Source organism: Mangifera indica, unplaced genomic scaffold (genome assembly GCF_011075055.1).
Source record: "Mangifera indica cultivar Alphonso unplaced genomic scaffold, CATAS_Mindica_2.1 Un_0162, whole genome shotgun sequence".
NCBI classification, from domain to species: Eukaryota; Viridiplantae; Streptophyta; class Magnoliopsida; order Sapindales; family Anacardiaceae; genus Mangifera; species Mangifera indica.
In genome coordinates this window covers 1-27,495 of record NW_025401254.1, presented here as the reverse complement: position 1 = coordinate 27,495, position 27,495 = coordinate 1, and the positions used below count along the sequence as shown (strand labels likewise).

The following is a 27,495-nucleotide window of genomic DNA, read 5'->3' as shown; positions in this document are numbered from 1 at the left end:
AACACCTTTCATTCACAAGGCAATACAAATAATAAAGTTAAAGATAAGAAATAATCATAGACAATTAAGAAATTTATAAAATAATAGGTCATCTCACAGAGAAACAATGAGCCCACTATTGAGATTATGACAATTTGGCCACGATCATCAATATCACCTAACAATTACACTATTCAGTTATCCGTAAGTAAATACAAAGAGTTAACTCAATTTTTTACCTTAGTCTTCAGGACAGTTCCATCACAGGCGCACCAGCTTAAAGTAGCCTGATTACATCATAGAAACCACCTTCGGAGAGTACCTTATGGTGCCACTTTGTAGTTCCCTTTCAAGTGCTTCCATCAATAACTTCCTTTTCACACATCTGATTTCATGCTCTCCACTAAACATCATATATACCCACAATCTCAATGTCTATCCACAGAGAGAGAGAGAGAGAGGCAGGGCAACCAAAAAAAAAAGACTCTGATCTTAATATGCATATCTTACTATTTTCCTTTGGTCTTTAGTGGTTTCTCTGAAGGGGGTTCTCCTGGTATTGTAGAGGCAATTGCTATCCTGCAAACTTACATAGTTGTCAGCAAATTTCCATGTCTTGAAAATATTATTTTTTGCTATATATACAAAATTACCCAAGAAATTACTAAAACAGTAATATGTTGCATTATTAAGAAAGACAAACTGCCCTCATGGTGACTTATCATCTCATCCCAGCTTGAGGAATTGGCTTAATTCGATGAATAACGAAGAGAACACAGTTACAAATACACCCCAGGTGAAATATAACCTCCAATTGTAATTCTTTCAAACTGAACTCGTTCATTGATTTGTACTCTTGAACAGATATCAGAAACTCTTACTTGATAAAGGTAACATGTTAAAACCACTAAAATAAGATATTTAAATTCTTTACCCTCAATACAAAACATGCATGTAGCAGTATTAGTAAGCAAGGTGAGTTTTAATTAAGTTACCTATCAATAAGTTGATGCTGTTGGCGAAGTAAGTCAGCGATGCCAACAGCATCCAAAGCCTTCCAAGCATTAGTCCACGTTAAAAATGCAAATCCTGCTGCCCTCAAACTCTCTGATGATTCCAAAACTAAGCTTTTGATGCCCAGTCTGCAAAACAAAACTTGTCAAATATCCATTTAAAGTAAAGAGAAATTCCATTACATATATGAGCCTGCACAGTACACTTGTATCATTACTCGCCTGTGAAGTCCTAAAGAAGTAGTGAGGCCTGCAATTCCAGCTCCCACAATCACAATATCTTCAACAACTTCCAGCATCTTCAAATTAAGACTAAATGAGGAAGCAAGAGGGTTGTGTAAATATTAGTCTTTTCACACTAAGAAAGGTGGTTTTGGAGTAGAAACATAGATAATGAGCTAAAAAAACAATAGGAAAGAAGCAGAATGGTGATGAGATGAGTGAGGATGACAAGTCTGGCATCGTGTTTGATGGTGACAAAGGATATTTTATTCGTAAGCTCTTATGTAAATATACTAGAGCCAAGCAAGTAAAATTAAATTATTTGACTGAACAGTTGCTGCTTATGTTGGTAACAGTAATTTAATTAGAGACTTTCTTCTTGTTATGTAGAACAGATTTCTCGTACATTTGAATGGCTTTGATTTTGTAATTTAGTAAAAAGAGAAACCGGAGTTAGTAACATTTTCTCGTTCAAAATCTAAAGCATTGGGGGATTTAGTATTGTATAAATACTTAAATTATCGTATTATCCTTGTATTAAACCATCATTTTCCTCTTTCGATTTCTTCCTACTTTTTCTTAAGTCCTTTTCTATTTCTTCCTCTTTCACCCAGATCAACAACAAAAAATGTCTCATTCCCAATGGAGCGATTAGCAAAGTTAAGCTCGTATGTGGGCATTAGTCTTACCGCATGAGTCTTACCGCTTAGAGAACAACGAGGGAGTGGTGAGGGTCTCAATGAGGCACACAAACACCGCATCATATGTGTATTGGGTCAATGGCCACATGTTGAATACGAGGCAACTGAGGTTCCACTTCTTTGAATCCTATTGAGTGGTTTCAGGGATCTCAAGGTCGTTTTGTTTTTCGCAATCCCTGCTCAATATCTCAAATCTTCCACAAATTTTCAGCCACTCGACTCTCTTTCCTCAACACAAAGCGGTGTTTTGTGGGGATACCATTAGGTAGGGTGATGTGAATGCGACGTGCAGTGAGGGCATGTAATGAGCTTGGGTATTGGGGGCGAGTGGACTGCGATTTCTGGGTGCTCCCCTGCGATTTGGACACTAATATTCAATGAATGAATAGGGCAATAATAACTAACAATTGCTTTTGAATCGCTGAAATTAGGAGTTTCAATGTTTTGACATTTAAATCAATTCTTTCCAACATTGACAATGAGGCTCAATCCAGCTAATCTAAATGTATATATATAGTTAATTAATTATAAAAAAGGTCATCCCTTCATTTGTCCATTTGGAATTACAATAACTACTACCACCGGCAAAAATGTCCCACACAAACTACCTCTTTCTATTCTCAACTTCCATGAAAGACAACAGTATCCTACACCCTCCGGCCATTGCTTCATGCTGCATCTGGATGGAACAACGGGATCATAATCTTATCTGCTGTCTGGAAATTTAGTCTCGAATGTCTCTGGCACCTGCACGCAAGGAACAACAATGTATTTTTTTTTAATTATTATTTCTTTAACAATTTGGAATGTGTGAAAAGATCAAATAAAGTTGAGCAAAATGTTATCACCAAGAATGTTGCAGTGATCATCTTCCCTGCGAACCATCTTCCATGAAGAGCACGTTGTGCATTCATTGCAGCTTCAGTATTTTCAAATCGCAAGTATACAAAACCAGCACTATTCCTGTTTACAGAGAAAAAGGAAAAATGAAATGAGCAACAATGGTTAAGCATCAGAAACATCAAATGATTTGAGTATTGATCGCACTTCTCAACAAAAATGTGCTTCAATTTTCCAAACTTCGAACATTCTCCTTCAACATCTTCTTTGATATCCACATCAAAGTCTTCATATGTCTGCCACATTTCATACGTTAATGCATAACCAATTAAAAGCATAAATAATGTGTCTGTGTGAGAGAGAGAGAGAGAGGAAGAGAGAGAGACACAGAGAGATTTCCAAATGCTTACTAACCTCATTTTTCGGATCAAACATATTCTTCAACAGAATGCATTCACTTGGAACACTGATTGTATCAATAATAGGAATGCTAGCAGTGGGCACTGGGAGATTTGTGGCAAGTTGTCCAGGAAGAGTAGGAACAGAACCTTGTAAAAAAGCAGGAACAAGGGAAGACACCACAGGTGAAACTCCATCAACTGGTGCCACTGGCAGTGTAAGGCCTGTGCTATTGATAACAGAGGCGCCTGGTGAACCAGTTATACTGAAGAAAAAGGTAGCGGATGTAAGAACACTCGGAAAATATTAGAAAAAAGACAACAAGGGCGGTGGTCATACGCTGCAGTACTGCCACTTTGATCCAACTTTTTCATAAGAAGTGCTCGGGACCATGCATTCAGAGACTGCAATTTGTAAGAACATCAAATTGGTTAGACCAGAGAATCATTAAACAAGCATACAAAATCCAAATTGAATTAATTAAATGAGAAAGAAAAATTACAATTTGGTGATATCGGCAGAGACATAAAACAGATTCAAAGCCATGAAATATAGACATTAGAGTTGAAGATTGTAGCAACTACGCATTCCCTAGATATTAAAAGCATGCATTCAGACAGTTAAGATTTCACAAGAATCAAAATGCAGCAGTACTAAAAACACAACCAATGACTGGGAAGGACGGACACCTCTCTTTCTTTTTATGATTTTCAATTTTTATAGTAGCACTAGATTTTTTTACAAGAGACATCAGTTAACAGAGGGCCTGCACCATTCAGGTAAAATCAGCTTTTATCTAGAACGCCATTCATAATATAATCAACATAAACAGGTACAAAAGTGAAGAATTTATCACTGACCAAACCACCACCTTCATCATCATCAAAATCGCCAGTATTTGCCCCAATATCTTGCATTCCAGTTTGATCAGTAACAGCTGACACCTAAACAAAAAACAAATGCAAGAAAACTTTCCAAGTGAGAAGATGCATGAAAACGAATTTTTAGTAAGTTGCAGTTTATTCTCTCCTTCATACATCTAGAGAATGCATGTTCCAGCTGACAACACTTGTAACATGAATATATAATTAGACAACAACTTTGTATTGATATTAAACTCAATTAAACAGCTCACTGATAGGATTTCAATCCATCTCCACAATCAAGTTCACTTAGTGCAACACAAGTTAAAATAAAAAAAAAACAACTTCAATAAAGGGTAACAAAAAACTCCGGCTTCATGGGAACATGTATTACCAAAATCACCAATATGAACATGGGAATGCTGATATACAAAAACATATCATGTTTTTGGTTGGATAACAAGCCACAGATTTTGCATTGGTGGTGAAAATGATATAAAGAGACAATACCTTAATCACCCGGCCAGCAATCTCCAGCTGTTCATTCAAATTCAATGCATTTCTAGCATCTTCAAGACGTGAAAACTGCATTAAGGCAGCTTCTCCAATTAACCAATAATTTCAGGAAGATCATTCACATATGATTAAAAATTTAAAACACTTTCTTGTTGAAGTTTGAAACCTATAGAATATAGCTAATCTTCTATCAGTTTTACAAATAAACTACTACTTAAATTTTATTTCAATTCAAGGTTTTGCACTTTCTTCAGAATGGAAAACTCCACAATAGCAATTTACGGGTGTCATCAAGCAAAAATGTAAATTAATCTATCAGACTCACGTGAACAAAACCAAAACCTTTGCAATGCCCAGTTTCGTCAAGAGGTAATTGCACCAGCTCGACAGAACCAAATGGTTCAAAAACCTGAATATTCATCACAAAAGAAAATATAAGATAAATTAACAGAAAAAAGATATGAAGAAGTATGCTTACAGGGAACATCTTCATCTGCAATTACCCATTATGGCAACCTCAAACAAATATTACAATATTTGTCTCTTCAGTCATACAGTACAAGTGTCATGCTTCTTATGGTAAAAGTAAAACAGTAAAAAAAATTCTTACTTGACGAAGTTGATCTTCTGTAATGTTATAATGCAGATTGCCAACATACAGTTTTCTAGCTCCTCCTGAATAGGGACCAGTTAGTCCACCTGATGCTCCAGCCACATTTGAAGTTGACTGAACAAGATTCTTTTCAGCTTCTGATGGTTTAACCATCACAGGTTGACCAAGAAGAAGCTGCCCAGAGAGTGCTATTGCCATAGGGACAGTCATTACATCATAAAATTCAATATACCTGCAACCAGAAACAGTGTTTGAAACTAGACAAACTGACAAAACACAAGCACACATAATCAATATACATGCATCCAGAAACAGTGTTTGAAGCTACAACTGACAAAACACATACAGACATACCCATGAACATATAGGCTGAGACAGAAAGTAAATAAATCCAAAAATCATAACTCAATAACTGGATATGAATAACAACATAAACTGTGGTGTTCTAATAAACCTCAAATAATACAATAAACCCCAGGCATTATACTAAAAACTTTCACAAAGCCAAAATTTATAATAATATAAACTAACATTCTGCAAAGAATAAAAATTTACTCATAAATTAGTGTTAAACAAACACACTTTCTACTATGTTTCAACTGACAAAGAGACATATACACCATTTTACAATCAAAGGTTTAATAGGACTTTTCAAGTAAATTTATTTGACATTTGAGATGTATGCTAACCCAACCTACAACTAACAATTTTTTGTTCATAGTCTTTCAAGTGCTGTTCTCTTCAAGAGGAAGGAACAAGAGAATATGAATACTCCCAAAACACTAAACAAATCACTTTTTGTCTTAAATGATTTTAATCGCTAAATGAGCCCATTATGCTGCCTAATACCCATTCTTGGAACTGCTTCCTCTCACTTTTTTTAATAGGCAGCATATATAATCAGTATTTTTTTAATTTGTTGCTCTCTTGAAATCATTTTGAGAAGGTTTAGGGACAGAACACATATGAGAAACCAAATCAATATAAACTTAACATTGTGTGATTTTTTGTCTTGAATGATTTTCATCTCTAAATGAAAATATCATGGCATCTGGTTTGCAAATTATAAGGGCCACACACATTTCTTTCTAGACAACGTTTATATTCACTCTTTATTTGAATTGCTTACTCTCTTTAGAATCATTTAGGGGAAGCTAGGGGTCAGAACACATATGTGAAAACCAAATTAATATGAAGTTAGAATTGTATAGCAACATGTATAAGAACTCACCCAACCCCTTTGGATCTCCTTGAAACACGATCCATTATGAGGCGTACGTCTCGAACCTGAATATTGTAATATAAGAATCATAGGAAGAAGAAGAGAGCTAAAGCTCAGTAACATTTACTTTTATTTTTTGTAAATATTAAGAAAGATTGGTAAAAATAAAGCTTTCTTGATATACATGGATTTGCACTTTTCCTATCTTAAAATTCATAGAAATATAAATGAATGGTAACATGAACTTTAAAAGGAAAGAATTATTAAAAGGCAAGTTAAGCATCCAACTCCCATGAAAAAGAACTAACTCTGCCAGCTTTTGAGAAAAACTCATAAACATCTCTTTCATCAGCCTTCAACGAAATCTGTGAATTTGTTAACCCAAATTATAGATCAGAAATATCTAAAATAATAAAAAATCAACAAACATAATGCATTTTCCAAAGCACTTCTATTACCTGGTATGCAAATACTGTCCTCTGATCCCGTTCAGGATCGGCCTCTGGCTGTACCACATCATCTTTCTTTTCTTTATATCGTCTACAAAGGATGTAAAAGAAAAATAATTGATCAAGTAGTTTAGCTGGTAGCAAAGTGTTAACAAAAAAATGTTATGGAAATCAGGCTCAACACACAAGAACATCCATAGAGCAATGGATAAAATAATTATTTTAGCTACTTAAGTGACACATTTTTTGGTATTTTCCTTGAACTATATACTCCAAGGAGGAAACCACAAACAGTATCAAATATTTCTCCACTATGATTTAAAAAGCTGAACCCATGTGCCAGAGTCCTGCAGGGATTTACACTGAGTTAACACAAGGAGACCAATGAATGCATATGGTGAAATAAAGACACTTTATCATCTAAGTCAATATGAACTAACCTGATGAACAATGCTGCAATTAAGGAAAATGCGAAGAATGAGATCAAGTAGTGAAGTACAAAAGCCATAACAGATTTTGCACCTATTATAAATATCATAATCTTAAAAGCAAAGCACCATCAATTTGTGAAGATGGCAATGCAAAAGGACCTAATGGCCTTATTTGAGAACGTGTTAAAATTTATATTCCAGTTGGAATCAGTATTCTAAGAATACATGATCAAGGGGAAAACAAGAAACAAATTCAAACACTCAAAAAACTAATGTGCTTTGATAATGACTGGATTACTGAAATACACAAGAAAATATCTTACATATATGGAGAATATTACAAACAGACTGTATGTATTTTTAAAGCTTATATACCCAAAAACAAGACAATTTATTATAATTAATTAGCACACCAAAATGCAGAGTTACACAATTCGCAGACCAATTAGAACCTTGAGACAATAGCAGTAAAAGAGCTTGAAAATTTTTAGAGTTAACAACAAAAATGTTTGAGAAAAAAGAGATACTTGTGAGCCGAAGGATATGATGTAGAAACCAGAAAATAAAATCTCCGTTTCAGGATTTTGTGAGGGAAAAAATGAGAGAAGTGGCATAAAAAAAAAAAAGTAAAAGAATGCCAAATCTTTGGTTGCAAGAAAGTAAAAAAATATGGTGTTTGAATGAAGCTGTATACAGAACTTTGACTCCAGCAAAGCAAGGAAACAGAAGGAAACTTGAAAAATCAGTTCAGAGGACTAGGTTAACCAATGACCATAACTAAAAACATGAAATCTTAATATGCCCTGCACAAAATGAAATAAGAAAAATCTATGGTCAATCCTGTAGCCCACTGAACATTGAATTTTCCACAGGCATCAGATGAAATTCTCTAAAGCAAAGCCATCTTACCCTCACCAGCATTTCTGCAACAGAATAAAATAATTAAGCAAACGATTTCAAAGGTGGAGGAGAACAAAAAATCACTACAGAACATAACCACCCCAGTCAAAACCTCCACCGAGATCCTCAACTTGCAATGCAAGCCTTTAAAGTCTAGGAAGAAACACATAAAACCCATGACTTGTGTTCCTGTGCCTGGCCCAATTGCCAGAGGGACCACCTGAAGATTGCTCTAGCAAATCTGCGAGTTCCCAAAATCTAATATTTAATAGAATTTTTAAGACTCTTTAAATAGCACAAGTAACTGCATGAAAGTTAAGAACTATTGCTGAGAATGCTTATAGCAGTATAACACTCGTCAAGTGAGAATTGTACTTGGAGGAAAATTGGACGAGCAGAAAAGTTGGATTATTCTTCATATTGTATGTTATATCCTATAGGACTGGGATAGAATCATAGGCAAACTAAGGGAAAATAAGTTCTAGACATTTTGAAATAAGCAACAAAATAACAAATCCACCAATGTTGCAACCATGCAAGGAAGGTTATCAAGTTGAGCACAAATAATCAGCACTATAACATAAAAATAAAAAATAAAAATAAAAGTGAAACACCATAAACTTCACAAATATATGTGTGTGCATCAACAAAATTCCAAATACAACAATAAATTAAGGCAAACCAACTAGTAAGCACTAATTTTGAACTGGGTAATGTATATGAATGCCAGATGTTGGGTGTGGAAAAGGCCCTTGTTTACAACCAAAAGTTCCATGATCTATCTACTTGGGATATTATATTATATCACAAAACTCTCAAAGCTACCAACCTTGTAAACTCTAGAAGAACCGTCATTTTTTCACTTGGTGTCAAGCGATTTTTGGGGGAATATACGTATATATAGGAGCTTCTACATTGCACAGGTTCCCAACGTGATAGCAGCACCAGCAAAGGGTTCTAATTCTTTGGGACACAGTTGTGTTAACACCCTAGAGAGCCATTCCCCAAAATGACATGTCCACCTCCCCCCACAATAAATAAAATGCTGTGCTTAGTTAAGCCTTGTTAAACACAATACTACTTTTAATGGACAAATCATTAAAAAATTCAATACTTTGCACTAAGATAATATTATATTCACACAGTTTCCCATTTAAAAATCATGTAACATAAACAATGTTTTGCCAAACCTAACACATAACACCTTTAACCAGCTACTTCGAATATTAGACTAAAACATCCACAAACCATGCAATTAAAACGAAGTTCTGCCAAATCTAACACATAACACCTTTGCCAAGCTTCTTTAAATATTTGACTAAAAACATCCACACATCACAATGGTCTATCCATTTTTAAACAGAACAAACATATACCACACCAATCTCTACAATATGTCATAAGTAAATTATCAGTTCTTTTAAAATTACTCAGGCATAAAATTTACGACATCATGCAGCAAATGCAATAAAGAATTTGCTTTTTGCAATCTAACATGAAATGTATTCATTATAAATAAGTTTGATCCAATATCAATCTGAAGACTCCATAACATATAGTCTTTAGTATAATTCAATACATACATAAGAAGACCAAATTATAAAACAAAATTAATAATACCTGCTTTCTCTATCTCGATCCCTTAACTCCCTCTCCTTTTCTCTTTCCCTAAGCTCCTGCTCCCGACTCCTCTCCCTTTCATCCTGGGTGTTTTGATGCCTTTCTGACCGACTCCCACTTCCACGTGACTGTTCTCTCTCCTTCTCCTTATCCCTCTCCCCCTCTCTTTCACGGTCATGTTCCCGCTCTCTTTTGTCTTTGTCATGATCACGCTCCCGATCTCTATCTCTGTCCTTATCCTTTCCATTCTTCTCCTCTCTATCCCTCTTACTGTCCCTCTCTCTCTCTCTGTCCTTATGTTGCCAGCTACTCTTGTATCTGTCCCTCTCTCCATCTCTAGACCTTGAGCGATGACGGGATGACCCCCTTTCTTTCCTTCTATCACGATCACGTGTCTCATCTCTCAATTTGGAGCTCTTCAAGCGATGACCATCATCATCATCAAGATGTCCATCCTTCTCATCACTCCTATGCTTTGAACTGCGATTCCTTTCTCTCTCTTCAGATTCCCTAGCTCCACCACCACCATTTTCCCTTTCCCTTTCCTTCCATTTCGAGGGCTTAGGATTCTCAACTGTTTTCTCCAAGTATTCATACTCATCGAAATCCATTTTGCTCCTCTCTAAACAAACAACCTGCCGAACTGCTCGACTGATAAACTACAGCTGAAACCTTAATTAAAGGGAAAAAAAAAACAAATAAATTAGGGTTGCTCAAGAAAAAATAAAATAGCCCCTCTTCTGTTTCCCAAAAATCGAACGCATAGAAAGCACGAATTCATTACTTTCACAAGTCTCTAACCGGATACATATAAAAATGCAGGTATAATTGTATCCTCAACGAAAAATTAACTACTCACGGTCACAGTCGACAAATTGTAAAGTTAAAACAAATGCATGTTCTGATTGCAAAATTATAAAATTCGATCCAAACAATCAAACAAAATCAAGTAAAGAAATAACCAGACTTCAGGTTCTGTTTACAGTTTAATTACACTGACCTGGAAATCTCGATGCAGAAGCTTAAACTGAGTCAAAACGACTGAGAATACGAGTTAAAATGTGTTTAAAACGCGAGGTAGAGAAAGTCCGGGACTCTCTCTCTTTCTCCCTCACTCGTGCTTTTGCTAAGGTGAGGCCCTCGTTTTTTTGCCCATTAACTCCCCGACACCTATGTTCTGTGTAAATTACAAACTTTGTAATAAAATGGATAAAAACTAATGAATAAAAAAATTCCAAAAAGAGGTGAAAAAAATAGTTATATTAAAAAATAGTTTTCCTTTAGGTTTTCCAGAATTTTTTTAAAATGTATTCTTAATATTTCAAGGCATTATTATCAGCTATCTGCTCCGTCTAGGCATTATACCTTACAACTATACGTAACTCCGTGTGATTCGCCATTCATAGCGGGTGGGTATGCCAATTAGTTAGCCTAACGGGACAGAATGACCTCCTAATATAACAAAACCTACCATTAAAACCGTTTGGGTTACATCTTTATTGTATTATATAACTTATATAATACAATAATTATAAAATTAATCACAAGACCCAAAATTTCATTTATTTAATGAGATTTAATGGTTTAACTCAAATAAGGGTTCCACATCGAAAACAAAACTTGAGACTACCAAGTACCAAGGAATTTAACCATGTGACCACAAAACCAAGAAAAAAATAATAATAGATGTACTATTGATCGGTGTATCTCCTAACTCAACGAAACTCTTCCCAAAATTGTTCATAATACTGCATAATAAGATTATAGATATGGTACTACTCGGTCTTGATAAGGAATAATTTATTAATTTGTGATACATTCAAAAAAATCTCTGCCGCCCTATTTAATCAAGGCACATTACAAACAATATATAAGACAGAAGATGAATGATGATTAACAAACCGATGACCCATCATGATAGAAAGGAATTGTTTCCAGAAATGTTTGCCAATCCCAGACACTAGTGCCTAGTATCTTTACTGTCATCTTGATTATTCAGTACACTATAGTTATCTACTGAATATTCCCCATTTCTTATCTGTGCCTGTACTTTGGCTACCATCTGGTTTTAAACCTGGATTGCTTTGATTTGCCCCACTTCCTGCAGCGCCAGAATTTCCAGGAACATTGGCTTTTTGGTTGCTGAAAATTCCATAACTAGAAGACGGGTATCCGGGGACATTAGGACCAGAAGGTTCTCGCTTGGGTATGTTACTAGGAGGCCTAGCATTCCTAAAAACAGAAGAATCATTTCCAACTTGCTTTCTCTCTCCCATTGAGGGAGAGATGTTTGTATCAAATGGTGGTTGCCTTCTATGATTTGGAAACTGGGCTTCTGACCTGACGGAGTCTCTCATACCTGGACCCGAATTATCCACTGATCTAGTTGGTGGGAACTGATTCCTTGGTTCACTTCTTTTGTATCTATTTTCAACGCCTAGAGAAGGCTCTGGTGAGGAGTACTGAAGTGTGTCTTCCCTTGCAAAACCATGCACTGGCTGAGGATGTGAAAAGTTTGAAGAATTGAAATTTGCGGGCCTGTGAACTGTTTCTGGTGCAGGATTTGTTACTTTTTTTGTAAAATTCTGCATTGTTGGTGCTGGGATTGACAGGTGAGCCTCATCCATAGATGACTCATCTTCTGAGCCAATACCTGCAGTGCTTTCTTCACATGTTGCAGAGGTAGAAACATCACCTGAAGTTGTTGCTGCACCCTTAGAAACTACAGTACTTGTATCTCCATCAAGCTTGGATTTTTTACCACCTTTCTTAGATGGGCCAAATTTGACATGCCTAATCACAACATATGCCTGTTTTTTCTCCAAATGTGGGCCACTTTCAATAACAGATATATCTTCAATCTGCAGATTGTTAGAAATGAAGGTTGGCACAAGGAAGTGGAAAAAAATGCAGTAACTAAAGTGAATAAGAACTTTAAGAAAAATGAGAAATAAACAGTACCAAAGGAAGCAGGCGAGATAAGTATCCTCCCAAGTCCTCTCCTTCTTCTTTTTGACTCACAGGCAAGGCCATGCACTGTTCAAGATAGAGAGAAGACAATTAATTCATCTCAGAACAAATTGGTCAATCTCATGGCATATACAAGCAACACATACATCAGTCAATTTCCATGCAAGTACAAATTTCAGGACTTTTTGCATACCGTGTCTGCAAACAAATGTATAGCAAACAAACTTCAATGTAAATGCATGAATCATACAGCACACACAATATAAATGGATGAATCATATATCACACACAATAAATGACATCTATACAAGTCTAAAATATGGTTTACATAATATATCAAAAAAATGAAAGGGGAATTTAAGGCTCAGACAATTCGGCTCTGCATTTTCTAATACCAGAGAAAGTGGACAGAAAATGTTACCACCAGAATGAAAGACCTCTGTCTAGCAAGTACATTGTAAGAAATCATTTACCAAAAGAATTCACAGGATAACAGAAAGTACCTTCACCCTATAACCACGCTCTATCAGTCTTTTGACAGTATCTGCTTTCATCTTCAAGTCGTTTTGCTCCTAATGCAATAGCAGAGGTATGATGTAAACTTATGGTATGTATTTCTACTTAACAAAGAATTTTTTGCTCCTTCAACAGGATATTAGAATTATCTAAAGCTATGGATTAAATTTAAAAAGAGAAAAATGAAAGAATACAAAGTGACTTACAATTTTCCCAGAGAATCTAACCTCTTTGCAAGCTCCTTTTTTTAAAGTCACATCGGACTGCATAAACAAAAAACTGCTTAAGACAGTCAACACTTAAAAGCAGACCATAACAATTAATCTAAAAACAGTCAATGGCTTAAGGGCAGAGAATAAGTGAAATGATTCTCTCACACAATGTGTATAAAAATGATTCTATCAAAATTACATGTCAAAATTAAGAGGAACCAGCAACCAAAGATACATATTATACCCTTTAGGGCTCTGGAAAGCAGAAGACATTAAAAATTTAAACATCAATGTCAAAGGTCGAAGGCCCAACTTATTCTGAGAAGAAGCATTCAAAATCAACCTCAAAATCAAGTTAATCACCCATGCAAAAGAAACTAAATAGAAGAAAGCTAAACAAAAAAGACAAAAAAAAAGAAATGCAGTGGTGTTAAAAAAACCAGTTATGATTTCATTGCTCTTGGTCAAAGCATTTGCATGAAATATAAAGCAATGAAAGTAAATTCCCCACCTTGGCTTTAGCACGTTCCTTTTCCTGTACTTCTTTCTTGTATTTCTCTCTATGGAAGTCCATGATTTTACAGACAGGTGGATCTGCATTTCTTTGAACCTGTAAAATATAATGGAGTCATTCTTTAGGCTAAAAGGGAAACTAGAGAAAAAAAAATGTAAAGCTTTATCAGTAAAGTACATCACATTCAAAGATTGAGCATATTAGAGAATTTCATGAGAAGTCATAACAATTTAAAGAAGAAAAATACAGAAACAAAAGCAAAAGCATACGGTCTAATACGGCTAAAAGTTCTGAGCTCTATTGACTGAGCATTCCCTCACAAGTCTGGAAACTTATTATATAAACCAAATGAGAATAGCAAAATATGGAGCTAAGGAATATAGAGGACAATATTTTGCCACATCCATGCCCCATTCATAAGAATTATATTAGTAACACTTCCCTGAGTTGAGAACATCAAGACAGAAATGAGGAGGATAAAAAGTGATTACAGAACTTATCTTAGCACATGCATTAAAAAATCATTATAATAATTGAATCATAGAATCATGAGAATAACAACAGAAGATGAAAGTAGTCTTCGTAAAATGCCACAATAAAATAGGACGATGACTTGCTCCAAGCATGCAGAATTTCCATTAGCAGTCATTCTTCTATAATCTTTTATAAACATGATGTATGAGAACACACTGAAAATTAAAAAATATATTTAAAAAAAAACCATAACATTGGAAAACATTACCTCAACCAAATCAAGGTTGAGCCTCCTAGCACGATCAAGCGCTTCATGCCTCGAGACAACTTTATGTCCTACATACATACATAATTTTAAATCACTTGTAATATATCTTACATGCAAAACAAAAGCTGATGCAGCTTCTACAGCTAATTTTGTAAGATCATACATACAAATGCTACATTTAGCTCACTGCTCCATTAAAACCCACCAGTAAATTTGAATTATTGGAATCTTCAATGTCTTCCCATTTATTCATCCTCCTTTTATCCTAAATTAGAAATTTTATAACATGGACACCTACAAAAAATTCCTAATATCTTTATAAGATATACCTTCGTCCAACACAAGTCGAACAAACCGAGCAGTAATTTGGTCATTTAAGCGCGGCCCATTCAGGTTCTTCTCTTCCTTCTTTGGCTGAGCCTGAAAATAAACAATAAAAATAATGAAGAAACCTCAAATTACTTCAAACGATATCACCCAAGGAACATCCACAAAAACTAAAAACTAATTACGCTTTAATGATTACTCATAAGCCAGAAACAAAAAAAACCAACCAATGAACAAACACTAAACAAAATATATCCAAACTTCAACAACAGAAAACAACAAAAAAAATTTGAAGTCACAACGTGGCAGTACCCAACAACAAAATATGATAAAAAGAAAAAAGAAACGAAATTCAGAAAAAAAAAAATTACAAAACAAACATTACCCAGATCGAACGAACAAAAAAATAATGCGGTCAGAACATATTAACAAAAGATCCACCAAATAAAGATTACCTGAATCGGAGCGGCAAAAAACCTGACATTGTTGCAAAAATCAGTGCGCTTTCTAATAATTCCCCAAAAGGGTTTCTCTACAGCACGAATGCTTGGCTCTGTAACTGTCACAGAGGAATTGAGTTGAGGAACTTGGGTGTAATATCTCTTCAACTGATGATTTAACAGTTTTAGCTGTTTTGATTGATTGATTCTACACCAAAAAGCCATCTCCGCTCAGCTGAATGCGCAACGAAGTAGCATTCGTTTGAGAAAATTTGAAGAGTGAATAAATAAAACCCCAACTAAACTTTTCGGAACTTGGGTGGCCAGTTTGATTGAACTTTGAAGTTCCTGATGTTTTGAGCTTTCATGAGGACATGGTGTTTTGACCGTTGGATCAACTGCATTTGTGCGGTTTAGATGAACGGATATTATGGTAGAAATAAGGTGGGTCCTTAGCGGGCTGGATGAGGAAGGCCCTCCCCAAATCGGTGGTTTCATGGTTAACTTTAGTTTTGGATTCAAATACAAATCCCTATCTATGTGGGCTGATCCAAGGCTGGGCCGGCCCAGGGTGGTAAATACTGTACTCGTTAGGTCTGGGTGGCTTTTCACAATATGAAAGCAATTAATGTCTTGTTTGCATATTAATTGAATACATTGTATACTTATTGCTTTGGAGACAAATCAAAAACTTTTAAGGGAGTGTTTGGTTTAAGTAATGCTTTATTATCAAAATATAAAGATTTTTTGAAGATAGATTACTTAGAAGATTGCTAGATATAAATGATTACTATATTTGATAAAATTTGATAGGTATAAATAATTATTGTGTTTGGTTAAAGGTAATAAAAATCACTAGTAAATTATTTTATTTAAATGTCCTTAAAAATATAATTATTGTTAAATATTTTTTATATTATTTATCATATTAATTAAAAATAAATTTATTTTTGTCTAAAAAAATTAATAAATTATAATTAATTATAATAAAATTCAGATTACCTTGGTAATCTTTAAATATTTAAAGTGAATGTGATAATCAAATTATCACTTATATTACATGTCACGTTAGTATTGGTAATAAAAGATTACTATAATATTTTATTATTGACAAATCAAATAAAAGAATAAAAGATAGATTATTAAGGTAATTTTTAAAAACTATAACTAAACGGCCGTAAAGGAGTGTATATTTAATGATATTTAATACTTTGGATGGTTTTTCTCTTTTAGGTGGTGAAAAAAACCACCATAAATACCCATCCATTTTTACTTAATGATACACACAACTGATCTTTGATTCTTCCATCCCTTCTACTTTCGTTTCTGTTTCTTTAATTTTCTTCCTCTATTTATAATTATTAATGTTATTAATTATATTTATAATACATTATTATTACAAATTGCTAAAATATATCATAATATTATTAATCTTTCAATTATATCATTATTTTGTTTGTATATTATAACTATGGATATCTCAATTATAATATTATCGTATTTACAAAATACAAACTATTAATGTTTTAATTATTATTATTCTTCTATTTAAATTTTTATTTATAATTGTATCTAATTTACAATTTAAAGTTTATAAAATTATGAATCTGAACCTGAAATTTTAAATATCATTTGTAATCTAAAGTTTATAAAATCATGAATATAGACCTGAAGTCATAAATATCACTGGAATATTTATTTATATTATAGTAATTATATCTAATTTGTCACTTGAAGTTTACAAAATTGTGAGAATATATATATAAAACTCGAAGTCTGAAATTTCATCAAAATATTTATTATAATTATATCTCATTTGCAACCTGAAGTTTGCATAAGTTATAAAAAGTATGAAATTGAAATCTGAAATATTATTTAAGTTTTATATACTATAATATTTTGAATATTAATTACAAAACTAAAAGTTTTATGAGTATGAGACAAATATGAACATGAAGTTCTAACATAATTTTCTTCATTATATTACAAATTTTTATTACTTTCATTAATCTACAGTTGGTAAAAATGACAAATTTTGTAAAACTTCAATATATTACCCTTCAATTGGATGAAAAAAATTACATTGAATAGGCGTCGGACACAAATTTTCATTTAGAATCTATGAGTCTTAGAGAAATAATAAAATAAGAAAATAAAACATCACAATAGAATAAATCTAAAACTATTATTTTCCTTCGTCACCACATCTATAAAGGATTACGAACAGAATATGTAGACAAAAGAGGCACTTGAGATGAGTGTCCAACCATTGCGCTTGGGATGCGTTCAATAGTAAAACTCTGTCAAGGGGGAAGTTAATAGGGAATACCATCGAGATCATGAAAACCTACTAAGTATTTATACTCACGACATTCTTTGTTCTATGTTTTTGCAAGTAGGAGAGATAGCAGGGCAGACGACAAGACAAATGGATTGACACACTGAGCTATAAACTTAGCTACTGTTATTTTGTTATATTGATGTATGTTTTAAAATTATGCACATTAGGAATAATTAATTTACTTGTAACTGTTAAACTCATTTTTGAGATACCTTCTTGGCATGTTGATTTAATTTCAATAAATACTTAGTATTTCATATATATTAAATGAAGTATTTCAATTTACACATTTATTTGCACATGACAGGTCTTTTCAGGGTAATTACCGCTAGAATATGTTTCCTAAGAGGGGTGTTACACTTATGCTTTAATACCACCTGACATAGAACAAGCTCTGATAAGGTTGTGATATCGTTTACAATGACACTTCGAGTTGATATCGTTCAATAGACGCAAAATGTTAATAAGAATTCAAAGCAATTCTTAAAAAAATTCAAATATGAAATTTATTGATAATTGATGAATTTGATTGACTCAATTAATGACTTGAACTCTTTATATAGGGTAATAACTTTTCTATTTAAAATATAAATCTTAACTCTATTATAATAGAAAATTATTAAATTTGAATATTAGATTAATTAGAATTATGAATATGAATTAATTTCAAATTATAAGAAACTATGATTATAGAAAATAATATTAATAGACTCTTAATTTAAAATTGAGTTTTCCTAAACAAATAATCTAAAAAATTCTTTATTATTTTTAATAATTTCCTAAAGTCAAAATATCCATAAATTCAAAATAAGGCTCTTTAAAACTTAATCATTAAACCGAAAATAATAGAAAATTGACTTTAAATTAAAAACTCGATAACATTTGAAAAGTTTAATTAAATTAAACTCTCAACAACTAGGAAACATGTTGTCTCACTTTGTCATGTCATTCTTAATTGTCATATTATATGCCACATCATCATATCCACCTTGGCTTGTTTCTTCGTCATCTTCAATGTGTTCCACTTTACCACTCATTTGTCATAAGTCTTTGATATAGAACAAGCATAGTGGATTTATGTTCTGATACCACTTGACATATGACAAGTATTGATGGAGCTGTGATATCATTCATAATGACACTTGAGGTTGATATCGTTCAACAAACGTAAAGAGATAACAATAATCCAATGCAATTTACAAAACAATTCTTAAAAAAACTCGTATATGAATTTTATTGATAATTGATAAATTCGATTGACTCAATTACAATAATTTAAGCCTTTTATATAAGCTAATGAGTCTCCTATTTAAGATGGAAATCCTAACTCTATCGGAATAGAAAATTGTTAAATTAAGATATTAGTTTAGCTAGAATTAAAAATATTAATTAATTCCAAATTTTAAGAAACTCCTAATTTAAAATTTGAGTTTTTCTAAATAAATACTCTTAAAAGTTTTTTTATTATATTTAATAATTTCCTAAACTTAAAACATTTCTAAATTCAAAATAAGACTCTTTAAAACTTAATAATTAAACCCAAAATAATAGAAAATTGACTTTAAATTAAATCCTCAATAACATTAGAAAAATCTAATTAAATTAAATTCTCTACAACTAAAAAACATGTTATCTCGTTTTGTCATGTCATTCTTGATTATCACATGATGTGTCATGTTATCATCTCCACAATGGTTTGTTTATTCATCATCTTCAAAGTTTTTCACTCTACCACTCACTTGTCACGAGTCTTTAATGTCATTAATAGTATTTTTCTCTTAATTCGTTCCTTCTATCAAACCTCTCTTTTACGTTTGATCTTCCATCGACCTCTTTTATTTTCATGTCTTACCTTTATTTTCCTTTCTCAAGTTGAATGTTTTGGTTCCCTGTAAAAAATGTATAGTCAAAGATTTTCCAACTATCCATAATCTGTTTTAGCTATATTTTAGAATGTAAAAATTTTACGATATTTCACTATTTAAGTCATCATTAATTTATTTCTATGACATTTTACTATTTACAAAATTAGTAATTAGACATACATTTTACTCAAAATATCTCACTATTTAAGAAGTTAATGATTAGAAGATGATATAATTTTTATTTTTATTAATTTGTATGATGTATAAATAAGTAGAATTCATTTTCATATCCTTAAATCTAGGTATACTTTTATATATTTTAATTTTTATCATATAATTTGATATTATTTTATTTTTAACTTATTTCTAGATTAATTCAAAATATATAATTGACGCTTGTATGGTTTTATAGTAACTGAAAGATCCACTCAATAATTTCTCGTATTTATCTGATTGGAAAAAAAAAAAAAAAGGGAAGGCCGAAACCTTTGTCGTAGATAATCTTTTTTATGTTATAAATATTGAAAAAAATTAAATTCCTGCTACGTGTCAAAAATACGAGCACTCCCGTCATAAAATAAAATAAACGCCTCAATCAAAAAGATTTTGTCTCCTTTAAGATACTTAGACACCTCGACAAATATTAATGAAATTCGTATTCCCAAGTGACTCGCTCACCGACTCACTGCCACCCGTTCCCCCTCACCTTTTTAAATAGACTCACTACTCAGCAGAACAGTGTTTTTTTTTTTTTTTCGGTTTTTTGAGAATGAGCAAGAATACCAGGCCTAGAACCATCCTAGACAGTGCAGCCACAGTGATCGATGTTTGTCAACGCGAACTCGGCCTTCTCTCCACCCGGAACTTTGAGTATCGTCGCCGTGCCTCCCAGGTCTTCTTATACCTGGACATTCTTATTCTTTTTTTTTTTTTGAATGAATACATGTGGTTTTGTGTTTTATCGTTTTGAAAATACGATTATTAGATCTAATCGATTATTTTTTTTTTAATTTTCCTGGGAAACAAACGGTGGTAAATTTGCATACGATCTTATTTGGATAATAATACTTTGAGTGGGTTAGTGAGGAAGTTATGTTGCAAATAGTTTTGAAAATTTGTTTTTAATGTGAATGGTAGAAGAGCTTATTGGTAATACTATTGTATTGCTGTTGTTTATTGTGTTTTAGGATCTTGTTCTTCGACTTGATAGTTACAAGAAACTTGATAAACATCGAGGTTGTGTGAACACATTAAGCTTCAATGCGGATGTTGATATTCTGGTGTCAGGCTCTGATGACAGGCGAGCTATACTCTGGGATTGGGTAACTGGGCGTATCAAACTTTCATTCGATTCTGGTCATTATGACGATGTTACCCAGGCGAAAATCATGCCATTTTCAGATGATCGCAGCATTGTTACCTGTGCCATTAATGGGGAGGTAATTGCTTTTTCTTAAAGAATTGTACTGTGGCTTTACTAGGATCACATGAATAATCTGTTTTCATGATTCAGTCATGTTGTGAAAAATTTTTGTTAAACGATATCCATGCTCCTTCATAAGGCTGGACTCGAACCGAGCCAGCTCTAGCTCTGCCACGACAACGATTACAAGTTAGTCCTCCAATGTTTTCTTGCAGCAGAGTGGAAAATTAACTCTGCCACGTGTTGTAATGACAGAAGTTTACTCAAACAATACAGCCGCCCGCATTTAATTCTTTGCAGAATACATTTAAATAAACGAATTTTTAATTTGTCTATAACGTCTTGAACAGGAGAAGCGCAAATTCCTCTATTGTCATGTTAATCCATCTGGGAAGGACTGTGCAAGATTTCAGATGGGAATCAGAATTGCAGCAAAATATTGAAATATAATGCATGCGAACCTCAGAACAACGATACCATGTTAAAAGACTTTAGACTTCGCACAGATAACAAGACTGCCATATTTAATGACTTTTAGTCTTCAACCTTACCGAGACTTCGCAGAGATGTGAACCTCAGAACAAGCTGCGAGGTGTCGCCGAGACGTTGAGATGCCCGAGAGGAGGGGAGTTCACGTCGTCGAAGCACTGATGAAGCCGGACAGATGGTCAAAGAAATGCCGAGTCGAAGACGAGTTCGGCGAGACTTCGAAATGCCGGAGAAGGTGAGGACTAGAGACGCCGAAGACATCTGAGACGTCGGTAAAGAGTTTGGACAGGAGAAGGTTAGCTTACTGTACTTGCCTGTGAACGCTTGTTTGTCTCATTTTAGATTGGGCCAACAATATGATTATATTATTCAACAAGTGCATGAGTTTGAAACTACGGTTGACTTAAACACTAGATTTCTGTTATGATTCAATTCAGTTTTTCTGTTAAGATCGATTGAGTCATTCTGTTTAAAAAATAATAATAATAATAATAACGGTCAACTGAAATTGAGTGTCATCAGCATTCCAGTCTTGCTAAACTCGTTCTCCCTCATTTTTTTCTCACACCATTCACAATCCCAATTTCTCCAAGAATGGCAGATGAAGAGACCTTTAGGCAACCCTTTCATGAGCTTTCTTGTGATCTTTTAAGTACCATCTTCAACAAACTTGATGTAGTTTGGATTTGCTCTGTTGCTGCAACGTGTTCAAGTCTTAAGAACCATGTTTCCCAAATCCTCTCTTGTCTTTCTCATCTTCAAATGCTGGTAGGTTTTGCAAGCTTCTTTCTTGAAGCTGTCTTGTCACCAAAAAACCCTTTCCCATTTTAAATAAATGCAGACATTATAACAATGGTAAGATCTGCTATGAAGAAAATTAAACAGACAAGATATTGATGTTCTGGATGCAATGCTCAATATTTTTCTTTAGAAAAATTTTCATCTGTTCTTCTCATAACAATTTAACTTGTTTATGATGCAAAATCCCTACCCCACAAGAAGCAATTGTTTTTCGCCTCTCTATTCAATACAATTTGATCTGTGAAAATGAACTACCTTTTCACATTGGACTAGAGCTTACCCACCTAAATCAGAAGAGAGGAGTTCCCTTCACAAGCTTCTGTGAGTATCTCAAATCCTCCATCTATGCTGCCCTGCTGCAGTGATGAATCTCCATCAGTTCAGTATCCCCCATCTCTTAATCAATTCTCCTTCAAGAAACCACTGTTCAAGATCATCCACCTTTACTGTATCAATGCATGTACAAGCCATTAGAGTTATCCCAATGGTCAACTTCCAGCTCCTTACCACCCAACTCAACTTTTAAGTTTGGGCTCTTTCTAGCAAAAACATCTTTAAAATCTCTGTTTCCAATCCCTTTCACTCCCAACCATCTCAACCTTGGAAAGTAAGGTTTCTCTAGCCACTCGAATGCAAGTTGTGTAATGCCACCGCACTTGTAAACGTCCAACAGCCATAAGGTACTACCATTCCAACTGTTGTCATCAACCTGCATGGTTGCTAATGCCTTAATTGAGGTGTCACTTATCTGTGGGCATCGTCGCATCCATAGTTCAGAAATTGGTACCCGACTTTTTGCAAGTGCCAGAATTCCATTATCTGAAAAATTGGGAAGATTCGATAGGTCTAATTTCTGCAACCGTAATTTAGAAGAGCTATCAAAAAGAGCAATGATCCATCTGTCTGTAAGTCTCTTGCATCCTCTAACAGACAAGGAAACCAATGAACTGATGACTTCCTCTCTCAAAACTGACATACCCAAATCAGTTATATTCAATTCATTCAACAATAAGATTTTCAATTGAGGCTGAAAGGTGATTGCTTGGAGGGCTTCATCACCAAGGCTTTTGCACTCTCTCAAGTCCAGAGCTTTTAGAGTTGTAATAGATGCCAAAATCATTATTGCTTTGTTGGTTATATGCTGACACCCTCTCAAGCTGACATGCCTTAACAACAGTGAGGTTGCAAAGATGTCATTGCGAAACGGATCAGTTAACATGATCCCCTGAAACACTCCAAGCTTGTCTAGGTTTGAGCAAGAAGACAGTAATGTTTTGTAACCTTTGTTTGTAATGCAACAAAAGCCACCAAGACAAATGCTTTTGATCTCTGCACAATTATGAGCCAGGAAGGAAATGCCAATATCATTAACTTTTTTGAAATAGGTATTTGCAAACTCCTGGCTACGTATTAGTGATAGATGTTTCAATGTCCCCTGCGGATTAAGCTTCATGAGGCCATTGTTGGTGAGGTCAGTACTTGGTTGTACAGAAGGTCCGTCCCGAAGATCCAAATGAATTAGTAACCTTCGGGACGGACCTTCTCTACAACCAAGTACTGACCTCACCAACAATGGCCTCATAAAGCTTAATCCACAGAGGACATTGAAATATCTATCACTAATACGTAGCCAGGAGTTTGCAAATACCTATTTCAAAAAAGTTAATGATATTGGCATTTCCTTCCTGGCTCATAATTGTGCAGAGATCAAAAGCATTTGTCTTGGTGGCTTTTGTTGCATTACAAACAAAGGTTACAAAACATTATTGTCTTCTTGCTCAAACCTAGACAAGCTTGGAGTGTTTCAGGGGATCATGTTAACTGATCCGTTTCGCAATGACATCTTTGCAACCTCACTGTTGTTAAGGCATGTCAGCTTGAGAGGGTGTCAGCATATAACCAACAAAGCAATAATGATTTTGGCATCTATTACAACTCTAAAAGCTCTGGACTTGAGAGAGTGCAAAAGCCTTGGTGATGAAGCCCTCCAAGCAATCACCTTTCAGCCTCAATTGAAAATCTTATTGTTGGATGAATCGAATATAACTGATTTGGGTATGTCAATTTTGAGAGAGGAAGTCATCAGTTCATTGGTTTCCTTGTCTGTTAGAGGATGCAAGAGACTTACAGACAGATGGATCATTGCTCTTTTTGATAGCTCTTCTAAATTACGGTTGCAGAAATTAGACCTATCGAATCTTCCCAATTTGTCAGATAATGGAATTCTGGCACTTGCAAAAAGTCGGGTACCAATTTCTGAACTATGGATGCGACGATGCCCACAGATAAGTGACACCTCAATTAAGGCATTAGCAACCATGCAGGTTGATGACAACAGTTGGAATGGTAGTACCTTATGGCTGTTGGACGTTTACAAGTGCGGTGGCATTACACAACTTGCATTTGAGTGGCTAGAGAAACCTTACTTTCCAAGGTTGGGAGTGAAAGGGATTGGAAACAGAGATTTTAAAGATGCTTTTGCTAGAAAGAGGCCAAACTTAAAAGTTGAGTTGGGTGGTAAGGAGCTGGAAGTTGACCATTGGGATAACTCTAATGGTTTGTACATGCATTGATACAATAAAGGTGGATGATCTTGATCAGTGGTTTCTTGAAGGAGAATTGATTAAGAGATGGGGGACACTGAGTTGATGGAGATTCATCACTGCAGCAGGGCAACATAGATGGAGGATTTGAGATACTCACAGAAGCTTGTGAAGGAAACTCCTCTCTTTTGATTCAGGTGGGTAAGCTCTAGTCCAATGTGAAAAGGTAGTTCATTTTCACAAATCAAATTGTATTGAACAGAGAGGCGAAAAACAATTGCTTCTTGTGGGCTAGGGATTTTGTATCATAAACAAGTTAAATTGTTATGAGAAGAACAGATGAAAATATTGAGCATTGCATCCAGAACATCAATATCTTGTATGTTTAATTTTCTTCATAGCAGATCTTACCATTGTTATAATGCCTGCATTTATTTAAAATGGAAAAGGGGTACCTAATTTTGTTATTTTCTGATTTTTTTAATGAATGATTGAAGCTCTTAACAAAATGATGTTACCGCAGATGGGAAAAGGGTACCGTAGGTATAAATCATGCATATTTTCTTATTGATTATAGTATTTGAAGATTCATTTTTCGAAAATAAAAAAAAAATTGTTTTGTAGCTTTGGAATCCGATCATACACATAACATATTATCTATTAAATTCCTATGTTCTGGATTCGGGTTTCTTATTCTTGCTGATGTTTTTTAGAGAATGTTGTGTGAGTTTTACTAGTTACTGGCTTTATTCTTTTCTGAAAGTTGCATATGGTATTTTTGCACGTTTTTCTCTATCATTTTGGTAATCTGAGACTGTATGTGAACAGTATTTTTAAATAACTTCACTGTGTCTGTTTTCATTACTGCATGAGTTAACATCTTTATAATGTGGCTGCACTTGTTTTACTGTATGTAACCGTTTTATTTTCTTTGTTCACATTACCTGGTATATTGGCTGGAAACCAGAGATGCAGTGCTACTGGTGCAAAGGAAGGATTCAACCTTCACTTTCTTTGGTGTAACAATGCCCCGTACCTGTGATGTGTAAGAATGAATTTTTTTTTTTGGGTACTTGCTTGTGTGTGGTGTTAGAGATACTCCTGTTTTGCTTTATACTCCTAATGATGTATCCTTCATTTCTGTCGTCAATAATGTGCAACAATTTTTTTCTTGCTTGTCTGTGGTGTAAAAGATAGCCCTGTTGTGCTTCATTCTCCTTATAACATCTGTATAATGTGTCTGCACATGTTTTAGTGTATGTAACAATTTTATTTTCTTTGTTCGCATTACCTGGTATATTGGCTGAAACCAGAGATGTAGTGCTATTGGTGCGAAGGAAGGATTCAACCTTCACTTTCTCTCCTGTACCTGTAATGTGCAACAATGAGTTTTTTTTTGGTTGCCTGCTTGTCTGTGGTGTAAAAGATACTCTTGTTATGCTTTATTCTCCTCACAATGTGTCCTTCCTTTCTGTTGTCAATAATGTGCAACATTTTTTTTTTCTTGCTTGTCTGTGGGTGTGTGCTTCATTCTCCTTATTACATACTTTGCATCATAATAATTTTAACTTGAGGTTTAACATTTAAATTCATCATTAACTCAGTATCTCCTATCAGATTGCTCTTTTCTATGTCAGAAAAGACTATGTATTTGACTTTCTCATCTCTTCTCTTCATTTTGTCTGGGTTAAGTCTCATCTAACTGTCTGAGCTATTAGTCTCTCCTCAACTTCACATATTTTTTGTTTTGAGCATCCCTCTTATATTTGTTGGTCCGTCTTCACTTTTTTGGCCATTGATCTATTGAAATGATCTAACTTGCTTGATAGGTTTTCCCATTGATGATCTGGAGTGTGTCTTGATCACATTTTTTTAATAACTCTTACATATTCTTCACTCTACTTCAATGAATGTTGACTTGCTCATGTCTTTTTTTATTCCGTCATATACTATCTTATTCAAGAGTTCCATCCTGTCATCGCAATGTTACCGTTTTTTATCCTTTGGATTTGTGGACTGCCTTGATGGTGTTTACTTTCTATACTGTCACTACGTGTTTTACATATAGTGAAGGCCTTTGCTCTAGTAAAGCAGCCTATTGCAATTGTTTGGCACACTACCATTAGTCCTGGATGTGGCTCTCTCTCTCGCTGCTGGTTCCTTGGTTCAACTTGATCATAGAGAACTTCTCCCCTTCTCTAATGATCCTTTTGTTTCCTCGTGTTTTTTTTTACTTGAAAAAAAATGGAAAAAAAAAATTGAAAAAAAGAGAAAGGAAGTTAAAAAAAAACAACAACAAAGTATAAGAAAAATAAGGGGTATCTGTCAACTTAGCTTCTCAAGTTCCACTATTTTCTTTACATCTTGTCATTTCTTATCTACTTTGTTGCATCTTCACCTATTTAAACTATATATATATATATATATAAAGAAAATCTGAAGAAAGGGGTGTTGTCAACTCAGCTTCTCAAGTTCCATTATTTTTTTCTCCAACTTGTCATTTCATTTTTCTGTCTTGTATCTTATATATATTCACCTATTCAA

At 34.1% G+C, this 27,495-nt stretch overlaps 4 protein-coding genes and 2 pseudogenes across 5 annotated transcripts; 2 read left to right on the top strand and 4 right to left on the bottom strand.

Annotated features, from left to right (window-relative positions):
* Nucleotides 1-301: 301 nt before the first annotated feature.
* LOC123208225 (monooxygenase 2-like) lies at nucleotides 302-1,458 on the bottom strand (the record flags this gene model as incomplete). Its single annotated transcript, XM_044625611.1, has 4 exons — nucleotides 1,215-1,458; nucleotides 975-1,121; nucleotides 490-558; nucleotides 302-382 (listed from the first exon to the last, which is right to left on the bottom strand). Coding segments are annotated over exons 1-4 (374 nt in total), but the record flags the coding sequence as incomplete, so codon positions are not given.
* An 854-nt stretch (nucleotides 1,459-2,312) lies between these two features.
* On the bottom strand, nucleotides 2,313-10,922 carry LOC123208223 (RNA-binding protein 39-like). Of its 2 annotated transcripts, none has more exons than XM_044625608.1 (14): nucleotides 10,769-10,922; nucleotides 9,769-10,440; nucleotides 6,827-6,908; nucleotides 6,677-6,733; nucleotides 6,378-6,433; nucleotides 5,144-5,378; nucleotides 4,859-4,942; nucleotides 4,528-4,602; nucleotides 4,015-4,098; nucleotides 3,494-3,558; nucleotides 3,170-3,419; nucleotides 2,963-3,051; nucleotides 2,764-2,878; nucleotides 2,313-2,662 (listed from the first exon to the last, which is right to left on the bottom strand). In XM_044625608.1, the coding sequence occupies exons 2-14, from the start codon at nucleotides 10,377-10,379 to the stop codon at nucleotides 2,621-2,623; spliced, it is 1,845 nt and encodes a 614-aa protein (XP_044481543.1). In that variant the 5' UTR covers nucleotides 10,380-10,440; nucleotides 10,769-10,922; the 3' UTR covers nucleotides 2,313-2,620. The 2 variants fall into 2 exon arrangements, with proteins under 2 accessions (XP_044481543.1, XP_044481544.1); XM_044625609.1 differs by having other exon boundaries at nucleotides 9,769-10,433; nucleotides 10,769-10,892.
* A 629-nt stretch (nucleotides 10,923-11,551) lies between these two features.
* LOC123208220 (translation initiation factor IF3-1, mitochondrial-like) lies at nucleotides 11,552-15,827 on the bottom strand. The gene is made up of 8 exons (XM_044625606.1): nucleotides 15,505-15,827; nucleotides 15,052-15,142; nucleotides 14,723-14,790; nucleotides 13,978-14,076; nucleotides 13,461-13,517; nucleotides 13,242-13,310; nucleotides 12,730-12,804; nucleotides 11,552-12,629 (listed from the first exon to the last, which is right to left on the bottom strand). Exons 1-8 carry the CDS (start codon nucleotides 15,712-15,714, stop codon nucleotides 11,778-11,780), a joined length of 1,521 nt encoding a protein of 506 aa, XP_044481541.1. The 5' UTR covers nucleotides 15,715-15,827; the 3' UTR covers nucleotides 11,552-11,777.
* Nucleotides 15,828-20,346: 4,519 nt separating this feature from the next.
* LOC123208221 (DDB1- and CUL4-associated factor 8-like) lies at nucleotides 20,347-26,453 on the top strand. The gene is made up of 4 exons (XM_044625607.1): nucleotides 20,347-20,587; nucleotides 20,883-21,134; nucleotides 21,469-21,902; nucleotides 25,919-26,453. Exons 1-3 carry the CDS (start codon nucleotides 20,465-20,467, stop codon nucleotides 21,559-21,561), a joined length of 468 nt encoding a protein of 155 aa, XP_044481542.1. The 5' UTR covers nucleotides 20,347-20,464; the 3' UTR covers nucleotides 21,562-21,902; nucleotides 25,919-26,453.
* On the bottom strand, nucleotides 22,429-23,921 carry LOC123208224 (annotated as a pseudogene).
* LOC123208222 lies at nucleotides 23,926-26,453 on the top strand (annotated as a pseudogene).
* Nucleotides 26,454-27,495: the final 1,042 nt, after the last annotated feature.